General features: G+C 43.4%; 1 protein-coding gene across 1 annotated transcript in view; it reads left to right on the forward strand.

The window, feature by feature from the left end:
* Positions 1–19,679, forward strand: part of SND1 (staphylococcal nuclease and tudor domain containing 1) — a 424,279-nt gene that overhangs the window by 59,453 nt on the left and 345,147 nt on the right. Inside the window, exon 10 of the mRNA XM_047094810.1 lies at positions 1,964–2,077. Within this exon, the coding sequence (XP_046950766.1) occupies positions 1,964–2,077 (114 nt within the window). The remainder of the gene's footprint in view (positions 1–1,963; positions 2,078–19,679) is intronic.

The following is a 19,679-nucleotide window of genomic DNA, read 5'->3' on the forward strand; positions in this document are numbered from 1 at the left end:
GGCTGTTTTCTAAGTCCTACATGATTGGGCTGGTGTAAGGGGCTCTTTGATTTGGAGGGTCCTATAGACGTTGGTACCACCCATACGCAGGTAACCAGCCCTGACCTTGTGGTCCTCATGTCACCCACCACAGCTCATGCTTTTGATTGCCTGGGGACTTGACTAATTTTTTCTGGCCAGGTGAGTTTTGGGTTCTGGCTGTCTGGGTTTTAGTGTTTAGCCTTTGCGATTCTCAGATCTATCAAAAAGGTTAAAGCAGAATGGCTGTGGCAATTTTAGACTAGCTTTTCTAGTCTAACTAACCTACTAACTAACTAACTAACTAACCTACATTGAGGTTTGCAAGTTAATCTTATGTACTTGAAAATTAAAAATACCCTCTCTCCTAATCTACACTGTTGGTTCTCAGACCTTTCATTACTCTTCTGATCACTGGCCTGTTTTTCCCTACACTTGCTGCTCATTACTTATGGTAGAACCTGGGGATGCCTTCCCATCTGCCAGTCATAGTCAGCCTTCCATGGACTACAGCTTGATTCCAACTGTCATCTTTCTTTTTTCATTCATTCTGTCTGATGGTGCTTTTTTCCTGCTATTTCCTGTCATGTATAATTTCTCACTTGGTTCAGATTGTTCGTTAAATCAGTCTTTTCTTTCTGGTATGTGGTTGGTTGGTTCTTTGGAACAGCCATTTTTTGGGGGTGGGGGGCAGGAGTCTGCAAGTGAATGGGTGTATTCTGTTTTAAAAGATATGAAGCCTTCTAGAGAATAGTGAGGGCTCTTTTAGGATACTTATCAGTGTGATATCCACCATAGCAAAGGCGAGTCTAGCTCCTTTTGTTTCTTGCTTGAAAGAGGAGGGAAATTTTGCGAGTCTGCCCTCACTGTGGCACCTGACCCTGTAGTTTGTTCAGCTGCCTGTTGGCTCCTGATGGGGCCTGATTGAAGCCTGGAAGAGTTGGTTTTGATTCTGCAGACAAAGTGGATGGTGACAGTGATATGTAGTCAATAGCTACCTTGTAAAAAAGTATTACTGGTTTTAAAAAAAAAAACAAACAAAATAAAAACCCCCCCAAAACCCTGAATAGCCTTGTAACAACAGGCTCTGAATATAATCAGGTGAATTGTAGACCACTAGCTGAATTATGGGTTCTAGTTGTAACCCTGATGTGATCCTAGGCCAGTTTCAGTGCGATTTTATTCTGTACACCTTGGTGGAATGTTCTAATAATCTCCTCAGAGGAATATTTGTGCTTTTGCACTTTGAATAGATATCTTTGGAAGTTACCCAAGAGTGGAAGTTAATCTTTTTTAGCTGAGAGTGGGCTCCAGTGTTTCTGATACTGGGGTCTAAAACAAAGTTGCCCATAGTAGTGCTCTGAAAAGTTGGCTTTTAGAGTAGTTGAAGTAATATATTAGCAATTTAATGTTTCTGCCCTGAGATTAACAGCTGAGCCTCTCCTTTACCATGCTGTGATGACAATTCTTTTTGCCCTTCACTTGCCTTTGATTTTTCTGCTCTCTTTTGGGGCATCCTGTTTTGGTTCTTACCTAGTGCTGATATCTTCTATCCAGCCCTTGCTTCGTTTCCTAGATTCACACTGAGTAAGGAATTTTGATTTTAGAATCTGTTTCAAGGAAAATCATGAATAACATGTAGAGACGAGATTTCCAGTTTGTAAGCTTTGTAGTTAACTACACGTCTTGGTCAGTTAACTTCACGTCTTTGTGAACGATACAGATTTTGCCTCATAGAGAAATCATAATAAGGTCTTTGGGGACTGATAATTATAGCATTGTTCTCTCCAACATTGTTGTACCATGAAGGATGATATTGAAATGCCCCAAATGGCTATTGATCTGACTTTTCTCCTTATGACTGTGGTGAGTCTTTCTCCTTAGCATGTGTGCTATGAGGTGGGCCATCTGAGCAGGTCTGAGCATTTTTGCTTCTTGCCCACAGGTGATGCAGGTGCTGAATGCAGATGCCATTGTTGTGAAGCTGAACTCTGGTGACTACAAGACCATCCACCTGTCCAGCATTCGACCACCGAGGCTAGAAGGGGAGAATACACAGGTGAGAATGGGGAAGGAGTGGAGCCTCTTTTCAAAAATCAAAAGGAAGGAGCTGGAGAATACTTAAATATGGTACATATGTGTGAGAATGCTCACAGACGATATTTTAATTCTCCAAAGTATTATTTCCTAGTATCTGCAGCCTGGCTGGGCAGGTGTCAGTTTCTTCTGAACCACATTCACTGATCTGCTTTGTTTTGGGTGGGCATTGCTGGCATTCTGCTCTAAGGGGCTTGAGAGGGGTTAGGGCCAGGATACATGAGGTGGCAGTAAGTTTTGTTAACAAGATTTTCTTTGAGAATAAGGAGAGGAGAAGGTCCGTATCTCATGTGCATGAATGTAAGGCCTGTTTCTACTGGTCATTTTGATTTGAAAGTTCTGTATGTTTTTGTTCGGGGAAGAAATGAATCTTGGCGTATGTATTCTCTGGGGTCACCTGCTTCGTCTGTTGCAAGTGGTAACTGAAATTATAAGTTACACTGTTTTGTGCTATTTGTTGGATCTTTTGGCAGCAAAGGTGCTTCCCTAACCAATGTGTATGATTGGGGTATATCAATTTTGAGAAATACTTAGGAAGAAAACTATTGAGTTGGTAGTCTGCAGGCAGTTTTGCTGTAAATTTTCTGCTCATTTTCTTTCCATTGTTACGAGTGGTGAGAAGTTGGAGATACAGACTGAAGTTTTTGTTGAATTACTTGTTTGGTGATATCTTGTTTTTACAGACCACTTTCCACTTTTATTTTTGCCTTCTCGTGAAACTACAGTGTGTAACTGGTTATAGAACTGGGTCCATTGTGAGAGCTGGTGCCACAGGCAGGTGTTTGGACAGTTTTCGGAAATTAAACACAGCATGGTTTACGTTAGTGCTCTGTGCTTTAATTTATCCCTTTTGTAGTTCTAAAGAGGAGAAATTTGCTTTTCTGATGTTTTGCACGTATACATGTCTTGGTGCATTTACAAGTTTAAATTCATGCCCTGTTTTCATTTGCATGAGAGTTTACAGACAGCCCATAAGAGTAAAATAAAAATATCGTGATTGTCTTTTGAATCTGATTGTGCGTAAGAAACACATATAGGAGGGGTTCTTTGAATGTCTGGCCAATCAGTTTGTTCTCTCTTTTAGTCCCCCCACAGAGGAGGCAATTTAATGCGGCAAATGGTATTGTGGTAAGGTTGAGAATTTAAATGCATGAAAGTCTAGAAATGCCAAAATAAGGTTCTCTCAGTAACTGTAGCTGTGCCTCATTGCACAGAGTAAATAGACATCTCCAGTTTTATCAGTATTGGGAGTACTCCACGATTCGCATCTGTGCCATGCAGTTGGAATTAAGGTTCCCACGGCAACCACAACTTTGAAATTCTTGAACGTTAATTTTTGTGCCTGCCTCATTGGCCAAAGCATTATGTTAATGTAGACTGTGTAGCTGAATTTCAAGCAGGTTTTAGGAGGGTGGGGATGTTATAGCTCAGGTAAGGTAATAGCAGGTGTTCAGGAGTAGGAACTACTACTGAGAATTTTTAGCTTTTCCAGGAGCCTTTGGAACTCTTCAGGGGGTAATGGATGGATTTTTCCCTTAGCCTACTGGATAATGGGAAGTTGTTGGAATATATTCCCTAGTTTAGGCAGAGTCCTGTTTATAGAATTCCTTGTTCTTTACCAAGGAAGGTTATTTCTCACTTTGTGTTTAATTTTATTTTTAACTTCTGTTCACTTCAGAGATCTTACACCATTTTAAGGAAGTTTGAAGTAAGGCTTAGCTGTAAGAGTCTACAATATACGGCTTAGATGAAGTGAAGAATGATTTTTATTATTTCTTCATTAAATTCCTTTCAAAGATTTTAATGAGGCAGTCACGTAAGAAATAAGTTAACATAATGCACTCTGAGTACATTGGCGGAGGGTGCCGTGAAGAACCCAGTTACAGTGGGCACTCAGGAGTCTCCCCAGGAGCAACTAGGGTTCCTCTCTTAAGTGTTCACGGATGAGAAGTTAGTGGATGGAAGAAAGGGCACTCTAGACCAACACCGACTGCTCCCTAGATCTATAATGCAAGCCACACAAATGAACTATATTTGTTATTTAAAATTATCTGGTAGCTATATTAAAACCATCAATTTTAATGCATTTTATTTTACCTGATATATCCAAAACAGTATTATTTCAACACTTAATGAATGGAAAAAGTTAATGAGAGATTTTACTTAATTTGATATTTAGTAAGTCTTTGAAATCTGGGGTATAGTTTTATACTTGGAACACATTTCAGTTTGTTTTAGTGTATTTCTAGAGCTCAGTAGCCACCTGTTGGTAGTGGCTTCTTAGAATGGACAGCATGGATTGAGAAATTCAAATGAATGCCATTGGTAAGTATTTACCAGGTATCTGCTTTGCAGCAGATGCTATGGGAATGCAGCAAGGAAAAAACTTTCATGGAATCACCCTCATGGAACTTTAATTTAAAACCTAGTAGGGGAGATACACAAGTAATTCCATTTATGTGAAATGCTATGAAAGAAAAGTTTGGAATTTATAAGAATGTACAATCTGGGAAGGCTTCCTGGAGGAAGTGATGTGTAAAGTGTAAAGCTTCAAGGGTGACTAGGACTGAGCTAGGTAAAATGTGGGGAGAAGATAGTTCCTGACAGAAATGGCAGTAATGACAAGAGTTGGGTGAGTTTGGGAAGAGGGAATAATAGGCACTGTGGATAGTGCATGAGGGGTACGATGCCTGTGGTACAAAGTGTAGGCAGGGCCAGATCACACTTGTCCTGTCAGCATCTCAGGATACTCAGAGACTATGGGGTATTTTGTATGACTGGAATAGAGGGTAGTTAATGCTAGGGAGTAGTAAGAAATGGGTTTGGGAGTTAGGCAGGGGCCACATGCTGAAAACGTGTGCCATACTTTTAGATTTTTGTGTGAAGAATTTTAAACTAGGCAATGGCATGTTTGGATTTGAGTACTCTTGCGTTGGTGGCTTGCATTTACAAAACATGAAAGTAATTTGCATTTATAAGGGAAGATCATGCTAGATGAAAACTCATCTGTAGGAAGGAGTTGTGGTGTTTCTTTTGCTAAGCCCCAGTTGACCATGGCCCTAGGGGCAAATGGAGTGCTGACTACGAACTTGTGGAAGTTGTTCTAGCAATTTCTATGCAGGAGGATTCAGAGTTCTTTCCTTTCTACTAAAAGAATTCCCCAGGTCTGTGCTTACTTTAAAGTTATCAGAGATTTACAATGTGGGTATCTGAATATAAATCACCCGGGGATCCCAGTGAATCCATAACTTCATGTATGTAATGACTGGGAGAGCAGGCATCTGCTTGGAGTCTTTGGTTTTTAATATTCTTTACTGTACACCATCTGTTCTTGTAGCTACAAGGGGAGTCCAGTCAAATACTCAAGGCATAGATGTTGGGGCTGGGACCTCTGTTAACCCATATGGTGCCCTTGTGCAAACTAGAGAGGGGTGCCCCCTTCTTCCAGGGCACCCCTTGTCAGGGCACATGGCTTGGCAAGCAGAATGGCGGTTGAATTTCAGCTCCCATTCAGCCTCTGTCTCCTTGGCCAGTGCCCTTGTGCACAAGAATATATGGCTGTCCTAGTTAGAACAGGGCTGATTAGAATCTCCAGTGAAAATGTTGGTATGTTTGGGGAATTGAAATGGTCTTGTAGTTGCAGAAATGCGGCACGCTTGAGGATTGTCCGGAGACGACGGATGGACTGCGGAGGGCCTCAGATGAGACACTTAGATTGCCTTCTGCCTCATCTGGGGGAAACTTTCTGAAGATGATTGACTTTGAAATGGAGAAAAAGATAATCTTACAGTTTATGGTTTTGGAGCCTGTTGTATGGTATTAGAGCAGAGTGGGAGAAGGTGCAGGTTAAGGAACTGGAGGAGTAGGTGAACAGGGAAGCGAAAGTGTTAGCATGACCTTCCTCAAGGGCAGGCAGATGGCGGGCAGTGTCTCCTGCTGCGGGCTAGGCCTCCCTACAAGCTCCCAGATGACGACCCAATGGGGCTTGCCCTTCAAGTTAGGAAGGGGAGATTCTTTTAATGGTTATCTTCCCCAAACCCTAACAATTCTAAAAACCTGTCATAGACTTAATATAGATCTTCCAAGACATCTATACATTGTGGGGATAGTAGGGCAAATTGGATTTTCCTTTTTTGAACACAGAGACAAGTTCATTTCTCTTAAATTATACATGAAGGCAAGGAGGTTTTGCCCAAGGCTAGCCGTATACTCCACTCCCCTTTTTTGGGTTACTTTGTAATGCAGCCAGAGGAAGGGCTCTGGACAAAACAGCATGATCAAAGGACCTGTTTTCATCCTAGGCAGCTGCTTTCCAGTAATATCCAGGAATTCATGGGTAGCCATTACTCCCAGAGTTTGGTTAAAACTGAATTTTTTGCTGTAAAGTTTGTCAGGAGAGTTAAAAGCAAGGATGTGTAATATTTTCCTCAAAGATTACAGTTAGATAGATGCCTGATGCTGTTGATTCTATTGCTGTGGCATTGATGCTTCTGGATTATTTAGGGTGAATCCAGTGTCAACTCTTTGCGATCTTAACTCCTTCAGGCTGAGGGCCATTTTGGACACCGATGTGTGGTGTTCCTGAGTACCTAAACACGTATCAGGGTTTCTCTAAAGGTATACTGGAGTTTGTTTTATGCAGTTGTTTGCTGCAGAGAGACAAGTGCTAAGTGTTGGAGGAAGACTGTGGCTTTTCTGAGCTACTGCCTTAGAGGAGACAACACACTGTGTAATCCCAGGACTTGTAGAGAGCATTTGACTTTGATCCGACATTGGAAAACATAATGCTCCTGGTGCCCAGGGCTGCCATGGCTTTGTGTCACACTTGGAGTGTTAATGACAAAAGATACCCTTCTGGCATCTGATGAAGGGGCTGACTTTTCCCCCCCTTAAAGTTGGTTTGGCCTGCATAGTGCTCTTGTGGTGGACAAAGATATAGAGCTGGAATTTACCTCGAAAAAGGTACGTGATTTACCCAACGCCCAGGTGTTAAGTGTAGAAAGTTTGCTTTCAGTGCAAGGCTTTTTTCCTCAAACTCCTGTCTATAGAGTCTCTCTCTCCCTCTTTCACACATGCGTGTGTACACACACACACACACACACACCTTCAGCTTGGGCCTCTGGGAAGTGTGGAAACCTGAAGGTGGAGCCTTTCCCCTGACCTCGCAAACCTATGCTTTCAGTTTGTATTTGATTCTATCACCTTATCTTTCAGCCTCCTCCCTGTGGAATTTACCACATAAATGTTCTTTCACAGCAGGCCTCTACATATTTAGTCGTGGGCACCAGAGGATCAGTTTTGTTAAAGCTGTAATCTGCCTAATCTCCCAGTGTCCTTGCTGCCTTTTTTTGGGGGGTGTTTGTTTCCCAGGCCCGACCCCACGGGGTCTCTTCTGTAGGCACTCATGGTTGACAAGCTGCAGGTAGGCCCGTTAGTGATGCCCTGGGATTCCTAAGGGCGTTTTCTCAGAGGCAGGGCAGTTTCGGGTGCTAATAACTCCATTTGTTGTACAGGGCCCCAGGGTGCTTTGCCATTTAGACACGATTAAAAGCGGTTCTCAACCTATTCCCTTCAGTTGAGATTTTTGAAAGCAAGATGACTGGTCCCTCTGGACCCTAAAGCAGACGATGCTGCCACTGAGATGCACACCAACAGAGAGCTGTGGGGCCGCAGTCCCTAAGTGAAGCCAGGGCAAACCAATAAACCCACTGACTGTGATCTCGCGCATGGGACTGGGAGCATAAGGCAAATAGCAAATTAGAGCGGGACTCCAGCTTGGCATTAAGGACCTTGGAGAAAAGCAAAAGCTCTTTGAAATGGATATAGCATTTCACCGGTTTCCAATGGAGAGACTTGGGGACTGCAGCAATGTGATCAAAAGACGTAGAATATGTCAGAGCGCTGGCAGAGGCATTCTGTACCAGTTTCCGATTTGTTTGATCTGGGCGTTTTTGAGAAGAACACTTGAAACCTCCTTTGTGAGAGGATTGAAAAAATTACCATTCGGAGACTGTGGGTGGGTCTTAGCTCATCTATTTAAGATTCAGGATGTACGTACTCTGTCATTTTTAAAAGATTAATTCCTGTTCCTCTGCTGGGGAGGGCACTGGGGGCAAGCCTGACTCTTCTTGAGGTCAAGACATTTGCTATCTGGGTAGATAGCAGGGTTCCTCAAAATGTGAATTATAACTGGGAAAAGACAGCAATTGCCTGTTTCCCTTTGATTTACCTTCTTCTCCATATTACTACTTAAATTTTCTTTTGTTTCCTTTAGTTAATGCATCCCCTTTCTCATGATTTTGCCTATCCCCTTCCAATAATTTTTGTAGGATTTGAACAATCTCGTGGGGCCTGGTGCTTAATCCTTCCCCGAACCATGTGCATTTACCTTTTTCAATCCATCTTCCTCTCTTTCTTCTCTCTCCATTTAATCATCACTATTACACAGTTCTGTATTTTCAATTTATCTAAATCTTCCGAGTGCTAGCATGTTCATATTTCTTGCCTCTTTTCAGTCCTGTGAGCTGCAGTAATTCTCTGTTGTTTCCAGAGTTGGCAGCACCATCATATTTACTGTCCTGTGACCATTTACCATAGCTGCTGTGCTGAGGTAACTGTCTTTCTTGCCCTGGTTCTTGAAAGCTCCTTTAGGCCAGAGATTTCCATACCCACAGTCTTTCCTTCCTCTGTCTCATCCTGTACTGTTACTTATGTCCAGCCCGCTTTTGGTTACAAAGCCTAAACTCCACTGTGAGCCAGAGTGGAACTGGTTTTCTCAGCTTCATACCCCTCTCTTTCAGAATCTTGCAGAGTGCTGTGAATGCAGCAGGTGTTTAGTAAATGTTTATATCAAAAATATATGCTGAGGCTTAAGACCTAATGCATGTATTGCTTTTGAGTGGCATCATTGTTATCCAATCCATTTGACTGCCGCCTATAGTCATTCCAACTTGAGGCAGCATGTCCTGGTGTTGAAAGGTCCTGGGAGGGAGTGTTTTTTTCTCCTTCCTAATTGGATTGCTTGTTGTTGTTTTTTAATGTTTGTTTATTTTTGAGAGAGAGAGAGAGCATGTGCACAACAAGTGAAGGAGGGACACACACACACACACACACACACACACACACACACACACACACACAGAATGTGAAGCAAGCTCCAGGCTAGGAGCTATCAGTACGGAGCCTGATTCGGGCTAGAACCCATGAATCGTGAGGTCATGACCTGAGCTAAAGTCGGACACTTAACCAACTGATCCACCCAGGTGCCCCTTGGATTGTTTGTTTTGATAGCCAGGTTACCCATGGCTTCCTTTTCTGTAGGCACTTCCTCTTTCCCACTCCCAGGTTTCAATCTAGTTGATGCATTTGGATTGCTTAGCCCTGCCCCTTTCTGAGCCCTGGTTTTCCTCATACTGGCATTCCATTAGCATAGTATGGACTGGGTTCAGTCCACCAGAGGGGCTAATCTCAGGATTTTAAGTGATTTTGCATGGGTCCCCAATTGCCTTTCTTTTAACAGCTCCACCCTTATTCAGGCTTTCCCAGATATCTTTCCTTCGTGGCAGTCCAGGTGTCTTGATTCATTGGAGTTTTTAGGTGCACTTTTTCCCCAAAGGCTATATATTTTTTTACTGTTGTCGACCTTGTTGGTTGTCAGATTATTTCTTTGCTTGGAACTAATTTTAAAATCAATTAGAGAGCTTTCCCTTCATCTTTCTCTTTTTATTTATGAGATACTGATTGCAGAGCTACCTACACTGTGTTTAGATAAATTACTTTTTTTTTTTTCCCCCACATAACATTTATATTCAAGGCAAGTTTAGTGCAGTCATCAGTGCTTTCGACTTCTGCAGGCCAGGGCTGTAGGTTTCATTCCTTGGTGGGCTAATTAGCTTTTTACTTGGAAAATTTGAGTTAGTTCAAAAACCAAACATTTCAGATCCTCATGTCCTATAGGTGCTATGGATCTAGGAAGTTATTTTTATTAGGGAAGTGTTGATAATTTTAGAAACGGAATTTCTAATCTTGACCATTTGGTGTATGTTGTGGTCACAAGGTGGATTTCAGACCAGATGATAGATTATGGAGGAAGAAGCCTCATTTCATGTCACTGCTTTGGAAAAGGCTTTCAGAACTGAAACTAGAAGGGGAAGCTGAAGGACACAGATGCTTGCTTTTTTTCCTAGTAAATGACAGGTCTATTGCTTAGGCATATTTTTGATGTCACTTTTTATTTCAGCCCTTCTTTGAAAAGCTCCGGTCACTTTCTGGGTTGTTCACATTTCAGAGGCCTTCATTTCACCATCTAGTCTGGTTTTGGCTGCAGATGCCTTTGCCTGGTTCATTGTTGTGTGGTGGCCACCCTGGCACATTGCTGTCCCACAGGAGGGTCTCTAGAGAGAGAGAGGCCAGTTGATATGCTCTCCCTTATCTGTGTTTCACTGCATTGGGTCCTTCGTGAGGCCGAGTGGAAATCTCCTCTTTATGTGGCATCTGCTGCGTCTTTGTGTTCAGACGCTGGTCCCAAAATTTGGTTCCTTCTGCTGTCCTGCTGATTCTGGATAACCCACACAGTGGCTGCCTGTAATTTCTAGTTTCTGCTTTGTAAAATGCTTTTTCTCTTCCCCATTCCCTCCCCGCCCTTCCCTACTAGGTTTTTCCAGTTTGGTTTTTCTGCATCAGGTAGATTCCTCATTTCTTCACATCTATTGCTAGCTCACTTCCTGGCACATAGTTGATACTTACATGTTTGTTGCATAATGGCTTATTTCATTCTCACTGGCTGTCTTTTCACTCCTTGTTCATAATTTGGGAATGGGGTATGGGCAGAATACACCAACACTTGATTTTCGGAGTCTGTAGCTCTGCCATTGGTAGGACATTTTTCTCATCCTTACTAGGGAGGCTGATAGGATTGTTTGATTTTCTGTGCAGTTATCTTTCGTAAGGTGGCCTGGAATTAGGAGAAAGCCACATTCTTATTCATATGGAGCTGCCTTTAGCATCTGCTTATCCAGCTGGAGGGGCTTGTTTTAGAAACACTGCCTTGCAGAAAGCTGTAGGTGGATCTCTGTGGAAGGGCTGCTGATGTGTTGCATGCCCTGGGCTCCCTTTGCAGCCTGCCTGCTCCCTTGGGCTCTGGCTGGAGGCTGGTCCCTATGGGTGGGATGCAGTCTGTACTGTCCTCCCTGTCCTTCTCGGACCTTTTTCCTTTTTACCTCTTAGCTCAGCTGCTGTGCGTAAGCGCACTGTATTCCGCATGGGGGAACTGGCAGGTGGCTCCGTTTTCTGGTTTTGGCCACTGGGACAGCCAGGAGTATCAAACCAGTTTGTTCTTTAAGAAGAGGGAAACTTGGGGCCCCTGGGTGGCTTATTCGGTTAAGCGTCCGACTTCGGCTCAGGTCTTGATCTTGCAGTTTGTGCGTTGGGCTCTGTGCTGACAGCTCAGAGCCTGGAGCCTATTTCGGATTCTGTGTCTCCCTCTCTCTCTGCCCTTCTCCCACTTGTGCTCTGTATCTCTCTCTCTCTCTCTCTCTCTCTGTCTCTCTCTCAAAAATAAATAAAATGTAAAAAAAAGAAGAGGGAGACTTGACATCACTCAAAGCAGCGTCTTTTATTTATTTCTTATAGAGGAGAAAGAAGTTATCCCAGTCCTTTGCTATTCTTTGAGTGTGTATTAAACTAACAGCTCAGTGTTTTCCTCAGGAAAACATCCAGGGTTCCTCCCTGTCACTTGGGCCGGGCTCTGTCTCGCCTTCGCAGATTGCGTTGTGGTGTGGCCGCCTCACTGTTAAAGCTTTTTGGCTTCACCGCCTACCCCCACCCCCTTCCAGTCCTCTTCTCTTGGAGGAGTGAATGGCTCTTTCAGTCTAGACACTCCTGTTTGCATACCAAGTTATAATTATTCTGGAGGTGCTTATACTCAGTAATAGCAGAGTTCAGAAAAATGTCCGCTTCCCAATTGAAAAATCATTAAGCTCCTTTCAGTTTGTGCCAGCATTTGGGCTCCATGTTGTTGTTGTTTTTTCTTCAAGTAGAATTAACATAGTTCCAGGTGTACAATGTAATGATTCAACAGTTTTGTACATTGCTCAGTGCTCATCAGGGTAAGTATAGCCTTAAGCCCCGTTCTCTCTTTCTCCCATCCTCGCACCCACCTCCCATTTGGCAACCACCACTTTGTTCTCTGTAATAAGAGTCATTCGTGTTGTTGTTGTTGTTCTTTTTCTTTTTTCCTTTGTTTCTTAAATTCCAGTGAAATCATATGGTATTTGTCTTTCTCTTACTTATTTCACTTAACATTATTTTCTCTAGTTCCTTCATCCATGTTGTTGCAAATGGCAAGATTTCATGCTCCTATGGCTGGATAATATTCTTCTGTGTGTGTATATATATATATCTCACATCTTTATCCATTCATCTCTGGATGGACACTTGGGCTGCTCCCATTATTTGGCTATTGTAAATAATGCTGCAGTAAACATAGGGGTGCATGTATCTTTTTGAATTAGTGTTTTTATTCTCTTTGGGTAAATACCCAGTAGTGTAATTACTGGATCATATGGCACTTGTATTTTTGATTTTTTTGAGGAATCTCTTACTGATTTCCACGGTGGAAATGTTATTATCCATGTTATTATTAGGTATCCATAAAATACAGCAGGTAGGGGATAGTCATTGGAGCTCTGTTAGGATAGAGACATCTCTCTCTAAAAGATACAGATTGGTCCCAGGTATCTGACATGGTAGATGGAACCTGACAAACTGAAAATTCAGTGTAAAAATCCTACAGCCTTTCATTTCTTACCCTCATTACCCGGCGAGAAATGAATTCTGAGGGCAGAAGCTGATGGTGTTGAAGATCTCTGTCCTGGAATGTAATCGAATGTGCTCAGGTGGAAACATGCTCTCTCCTTGCTGCTGTGCCCGCCTCAGAGTTGGCTGCCTGCAGACTTGGGCCTGATGCGGCTCCTTTCTCCTCAGGCACAGTATTTTCCCCACCTTTGGTTCTCCAGAGTTTTAATACAGGCCGGTGCCTGTTCTTTTGTTTGTTTACTTTTGTGTTTTGACTTGGAAAGCTTTCTGAAGTACCTGAATGGTAAGAGTATTGATTTGTGCTTCTGCTACTTTAGCTTTCATTCTGATTTCTTTCAGTTAATCTCCACCCCCAGCTCACTGCCCCCCTCCCCCCCGCTATAGTTCTTCCCATCCCCTCCCCCCCCATTATGTCTCTCCTCAAGTACAGAGAGAGAGTTTGTAAACTTCGGTTTGGATGAAGAAGTCGCTTCTGGCGTACACAGTTTGGTCACTCCATTACCTGTTGCTGCACTCCTCACACAGGAGCTTGTGGCCGCTCCCTGTGCCCCCCTGCTCTTCAGTGTTACTCTGACAATCTCTGTGCTGTATTTTGGATGCTGCATGAACCTGTGAGTGAATGCTTACCATTGTTGAAGTTCACTGTTGCCCTTAGCTGCCTTGCTTTGGGGTTCACTTGCTTTGGAGTGGCACCTTTAACCTGAATTCAGTAAAAATATTGATAGCAGCCAAACTGGATTGCTCTAGTTTTCTTGGATAACCACATTTAATTGCTTATTAAATATAATTTTATGTTCTAGGAAACTGCATTTGCTCAATTTAAGCTAGGCCGATATCCTTCTGCTCCTAGAATTTACATAAATTGATACCTTCATTGGTCAAATGCCTAAATCTATAGCTGATTGATATTGATTTGAAGAAGTTGCCTCACTGATTGCTTTAGAGTCTTTGCCTTCATTTTATTAAAAAAAAAAAAATTTTTTTTAATGTTTATTTTTGAGACTGCGCGCGAGCAGTGGAGGGGCAGAAAGAGAGGGAGACAGAATCTGAAGCAGGCTTCAGGCTCTGAGCTGTCAGCACAGAGCCCGATGCGGGGCTCAAACCCGTGAACCGTAAGATCATGACCTGAGCTAAAGTCAGATACTCAACTGACTGAGCCTCCTAGGCGCCCCAAGTCTTTGCCTTTTAATGAGTGCTTGAGCCTGTACAGTGTGCTTGCAGTAGGACAGAGTTTTCCTTCTTTTGGCTTCTTTGTGTTAAAATGTTATTCATGACACTTGCTGGAGAACAGTAAGATACACCTAATTCGTAACCGTTGTGATAGGTGTAGGGGCCAACAATGGGGTTTGGCCGTGGGGAAAGAGCTTGGGTTCTGAGTCCAAAAAGGAAAAGTGGGAATTTGTCATCAAGGAGCAGGGTGGGGTTGGGGGTGGTGGAGGATGAGGAACCCAATTAGATATCGAGAGTAATCAGATATTGAGGGTGGGGAAATTGGGCTAAACTGACTTAGCAGGATTCTTGGCAGAATTGGACAATGCAGAGTTCCCAAAAGTCAGGGCCCTAGCTGAGAAGGGAGTTCAGAGGAGCCTGAGTAGAATTTGGTCAAGGAGAGAATCTTTGTCGTTTGTGATGTCAAGTTTTACCCTTGCTATCTGTAACTAGTGGTAGAAAGTCCACTTCTTGAGAGACTGTAAGGTTCTCTTCCTTGGTGCCTGTGGGAGAAAACAGGCTTTAGACCATTGCAACTTCGGATACTTTCCCCAGCTGCTTTCTTGCTCCGTCTTTCACTGCCATCTTTAGACTTTTCCCTCTCTCTAGCTTGCTCCTCAGTATTAGTATCTTTGGCGGTGGGCAGGAGTAATAGGGAGCAAAGAACTAAGGAAATGGTTTTATTTTCCTTTTTCCCTTTAACCGTAACTCCACAATGACCATGTCTTTTCTGCCCGGCTGTAATCTCCTGCCATGGCTAGTTCAGGGATGCAGAGCCCCGCATCATAGCAGAGTCCCTGAATTTGATGCTGCAGGAGACTTGGGGATGTGCAATCTAAGGAAGCAGTTTTGGACTCTCCCATCCTCGTGCTTGCATATCTTACAGCATCGCGGTGGTACTGAAGTGCCTGGAGTCCAGAAGCTGGGCAGTAGGAACTCCTCCCTTGCTCTTTCTGGCTGCCATTTGACTCTGATACATCTCTCTCTCCCTCTGTCCCCTTCGCTGTTAGGAAAATGATGCTTGTGTGTGTGGTTCTAAGGTATCCCTTGATAGGAAGTTCTACAAGGGGCACATCATTTGATTGTTAACTGTCAAGTTCACTTACAGTATGGCTGCTAACACTGTTGCTTCTCGTTTGCTACAAACAAGCTCTGTCTTTCTGGGTTTGCCCAAGATTCCAGCAAGGACAGAGATTGAGTGGATCCCTGTTGATGCCATGTCTTTTGATTGAATAGCAACCTTGGAATGCGTACAGGGTTCTGCCCCTGCCCTCTCCTCCTTGTTTCCCTTCCCCTGCCCCGCCCTAGCTCAGATACAAAGATGTGTGCCCCTTTGAGTCACCATGAAATCCAAGTGAGAGCATTTCTCCTAGAGTAGAGGCTAAGTCAGTTTTTCCTAGGGTATGGTTTGTAAGCTCCTTGTGTTAGAATCCCTGTGGTTAGAGCCTGGTGGGTTCATTTTTCACACTTGCCAGGTGTTTCCATTGTACTTCCACTTGAGGCTACTGTTCTAGATCAGTGTTCCTAGCAGTAGGAAGGTGGAGCTTTACCAAGGCTGGCTGTCCAGGATTTTGGTCACTGAGAATATAATTTTTCTTTCCAGAAGCAGACTTAGATGTGGTAACATCTCTGCTGTTTCCTGTGTGAGCTTTTCTTCCCCCCAGGTCCCAGAGCCAACCGCAAACCAGATATATCCCTTCTTAGCTTAGAACATCTCCTGAGGATTCTGACGAAAGGAGATGGGAGAGTTCTGTCTGAAGACATTTATCTGTGTCAGAGAGCAGGGCTCTTTGGGGAATAGTGGAGTTTCTTGGGGTTTATTACATACGATTTGAGCCAATGTTAAGTTTAGGTGGGGCCTGTTCACAGTGTCTGGGTGAATTTCATGACAAAAAAATGAAAAGATTTATGAAGTGCCTTGTTAGATCTGGTTCACACCTCACGTGCCATCATATTAACTGAACTTATTATGCGGAGGAAAGGGTGCAGGGTAAAGAATGTGCTTGCCTTGGGTGTGTGCAAGCAGCCCTCGAATGGCTGGTACGTAATGGCACATACGGAGGGCCAGAGCCTGACTGCCGTTCAGGATACAGCACAGCAGAATCCTGGAGTGCCTTCTGAGTCGTGACAGGTGCACAGCAGTGCGTGGTGCAGGTGTAGTGTTGGGTGATGATGACTCTGTATTAAGACTGATGAGGGAGGAGGAAAGCTTGTCCATTTTTTAAGGCCTTACAGAAGGTCTTCTCAGCTTAGCTGCTTTCTAGGGCTAGCTCTGAGCTTTACAGGCTGTGAAATGCTGTCTGTTATACTGGTTAACTGATTTCGGCTAAAGGAACTCACAAAGATGTGATTTGTAGGTCCGTTTGTGGATTTATTAATTTATGATGCAAAGTCCAACTGCCAAACAGACCAGGATGTTCTGATGGGTGAAAGTGTTCTCTTTCTTGTGGAGGAAGTTGGTTTATTGTTTACAGAATTGGAGTGAAGGGGATTGCTGGAGACCGAGGAAGGCTGAGGGGCCCCGGATGCCTGTGTGGCCCAGGTCCATTTCCATCCCTGTCAGGTCAGGAAACTTGAGGCTTGGGAAGACCAGAGTTTGCTCAAGGCTTTTTCTCTGGTAAGTGGAGGAACCAGGATTCTAACAGAGGTCTGTGTTACCTGTCTCCAGATGTGCTGCATGGACTTTCATGTTGCTAGGGTAGGCTAGTGACCCTCTGCCTTACACACTGTTGTGGTAGGGGGACTTCTCTGTACACTCCCATTTTCCAGAATTTCTTTCATCTGCCAGAAGCTGCAGCTGGTTGTCTTTGTTTAGCTTTCTTATTTCAATGTATTTTTACAAATTAAAGTATTTCCTGCAACCATTTTGGAGATACCATACTTTATATCAGGAGATTCTAATTTATACTTCGAACGAGTGTTTAACATCAGAAAAATATATCTCCATATTCTTGTCTCCTGTATGAAGTTTTTCTGGCAGTAATCTTGCTGTTTAGAATGGTCAGGCCATCCCTATGAAGAGAGAAGAGATTGGATAATAAGGACTCTGAACACCAGTCCTTTTTGTACAGCCCTGTGAGCATTTGCTTGTATATACTTCATTATTTTCAATATTTTTTTATTAAAAAATTTTTTTTTCAGTGTTTATTTATTTTTGAGAGAGAGAGAGAGAGAGAGAGCATGAGCGAGAGAGGGGCAGAGAGAGGGAGACACAAAATCCAAAGCAGGCTCCAGGCTCTGAGCTGTCAGCATAGAGCCCGATGCGGGGCTCAAACTCACGAACCGTGAGACCATGACCTGAGCCGAAGTCAGACGCTTAACTGACTGAGCCACCCAGGCGCCCCCATTATTTTCAATATTTAATGTTCATTTATTAAACCCATTAGATGGATGGCTTAGGCTTCTGATTTCATCTAAATTTTCCACCTTAAATATTTTTTCCTTATTATAGGTGATACATTTATTTACTAAGTTTTGGGAAATTTAAAGAAGAAAATACAAATTAAATCTTACCATCTAGGGGCAGCATCACCACTGTTAATATCACGGCCTTCTCACCTGCTTCTTTGTGTTCGTGCTTCGTAACTGAGCATTTCTGTTGGCCTTTAAAAAATTTCCAAGGTTATTAAGTAACCTCCACACCCAACATGGGCTCAGACTCACAACCCTGAGATCCAGAGTCTCATGCTCTACTGACTGAGCCAGCAAGGCGCCCCTCCAGAGCATGATTTTTAATGACTGTGCAGTTTTTAAAAATGTGGATGTACCAAATCTGTTTCCACTAATTTTTCTGTGTATAAATTATTTTGAATTTTTATAGCTGTTATATCTACATTCTTAAAAGAGAAAATTTGCCTCAAAGAATGAAAAGGTCCGCTCAGATCGGAGGTAGCTCTTGGGCAAGTTGTGCTGTAGTACAATATAAGATACATGTTCCCACAGGGGCTGATATTTAGCCCCACTGGCAGTACACTCTCTAATCAGCTAATTCCTTATCTATTTGTGTTATTTAGAAGCAGGCTGTGATCCAGGCCCTTTGTGTTTGTTGCCAGGATGGCTCTCTCCCCCCAGCTGAACTTGCTGCATCTGAAATAAAGGGTAGAGTAGATGGTAAATCTTCTCCCGGGGACCACTGCTCTTTTCTGTTGCCCAGACTGGGATCTGGTGAGACACTTTAATGGGAACACAGAGGCTCCCGTGGCAGCTTTGTGAGTGCAGCCTGCAGTATTTGTTTCATCCCCTGAGCTGCTCTGTCAGTGACTTCCACAGTGCCACGTGCTTGTGAGTATTGGCACAATTACATTGCACCCTATTGTGATTAAAAACAATTATCCCACAAATAAGTGTATGTAAAACAGCTATATTTAATTAAAAAGCAACAGCACTGATGTCCAGCAGATACTAAAATCACTATTGCTAATTTAAAGGAATATACCAGGCCCCATCTTGAGGAGGGGATGCTGCCCGCTCAAGGTTGGCAGGAAATGAGTCAAATGGGATTTCTGCACAACCCTTCTGCCTGTCTGTGTGGGGAAACCTGAGCACTGGCAACAGAGTCTTGTTTGATCGCAAGAAGTGGAATGGTATTTACAGGGAGTTAGGGCTCAAATTGTTGAGGCTGTAAGCTACAGTCAGCATCACAAATATTCTTTCAGGCAAAAAGGCAGCCATTGACAAATGCAGATGCAGGTACAGTGAACTATCTGTGTTCCGTGTCACTCAGCAATTGAAGTGCTGCATTCTTTATTGGCTAAAAACTGGTTTGGTGCCTTGGGAGCATAGAGCGTGTTATGATACACCAACCCAGAAGTTACAATAACTCTTTGTATGGCTACCATCTTTATGGCATAATCAGAAGACACTCTCAGAGCCTCTAAACTGTTCACATGCACAATTTTGCATTCTTTTTTCTGATGATTTTTTTGTCTTTTCTCTGAAGGTTAGTACTTGCTGTTGGCAGACCCCCACCCCCAAGCTGAGGACTGGCACGTTTCCTTACTCCCAGCGTGTTGTCCCAGCAGCTGGCAGGATAGCTCTGGCCGCACATGAAGCTGTTTCTTTAAGGATCACCTGTGTGTGTGGGAGAACTCCATCAGCAGAAGGTTAGAGGGCCCCAAATGAAAGTTACATATATTTACAGTTTTTTAAAACTCTGATCCTTTTCATATCTGTCCTTCAGAGAGGATCATCTCTTCAGATAAATGTGGTCTAGGGACCCCAGGAGACTAGGGAGAACGGAGGGAGAAGAGCTGAGTCACTGGTCTCTGACTGTAGGAGGTGCTCTGCATGACCCCAGGGTGGTCTTCACTCTTTTCACAGCTGCCTTCCTGCATCTACTTGATAAACTCTCCCTGTTCCCCTCCAACTGGCTCTGCAGAGCCAGCTGTAAGAGCCAGTAGAGGGCTTTGGAAGGGCACTTACAGGGTTAGTTGCGTCGAGTGGAGATATTTTAATTTGTGCACAGGTGTGTAGCTCGGAGTGGCATTGGCTCCCTCTGGTTTGATTCCAATGAAACTGGGAGTGCTGGGTTTGTGCTGAAG

Source organism: Lynx rufus, unplaced genomic scaffold (genome assembly GCF_022079265.1).
Source record: "Lynx rufus isolate CCGP_SWC_20201006 ecotype Redwood Valley unplaced genomic scaffold, mLynRuf1.p SCAF_4, whole genome shotgun sequence".
Lineage (NCBI taxonomy): Eukaryota > Metazoa > Chordata > Mammalia > Carnivora > Felidae > Lynx > Lynx rufus.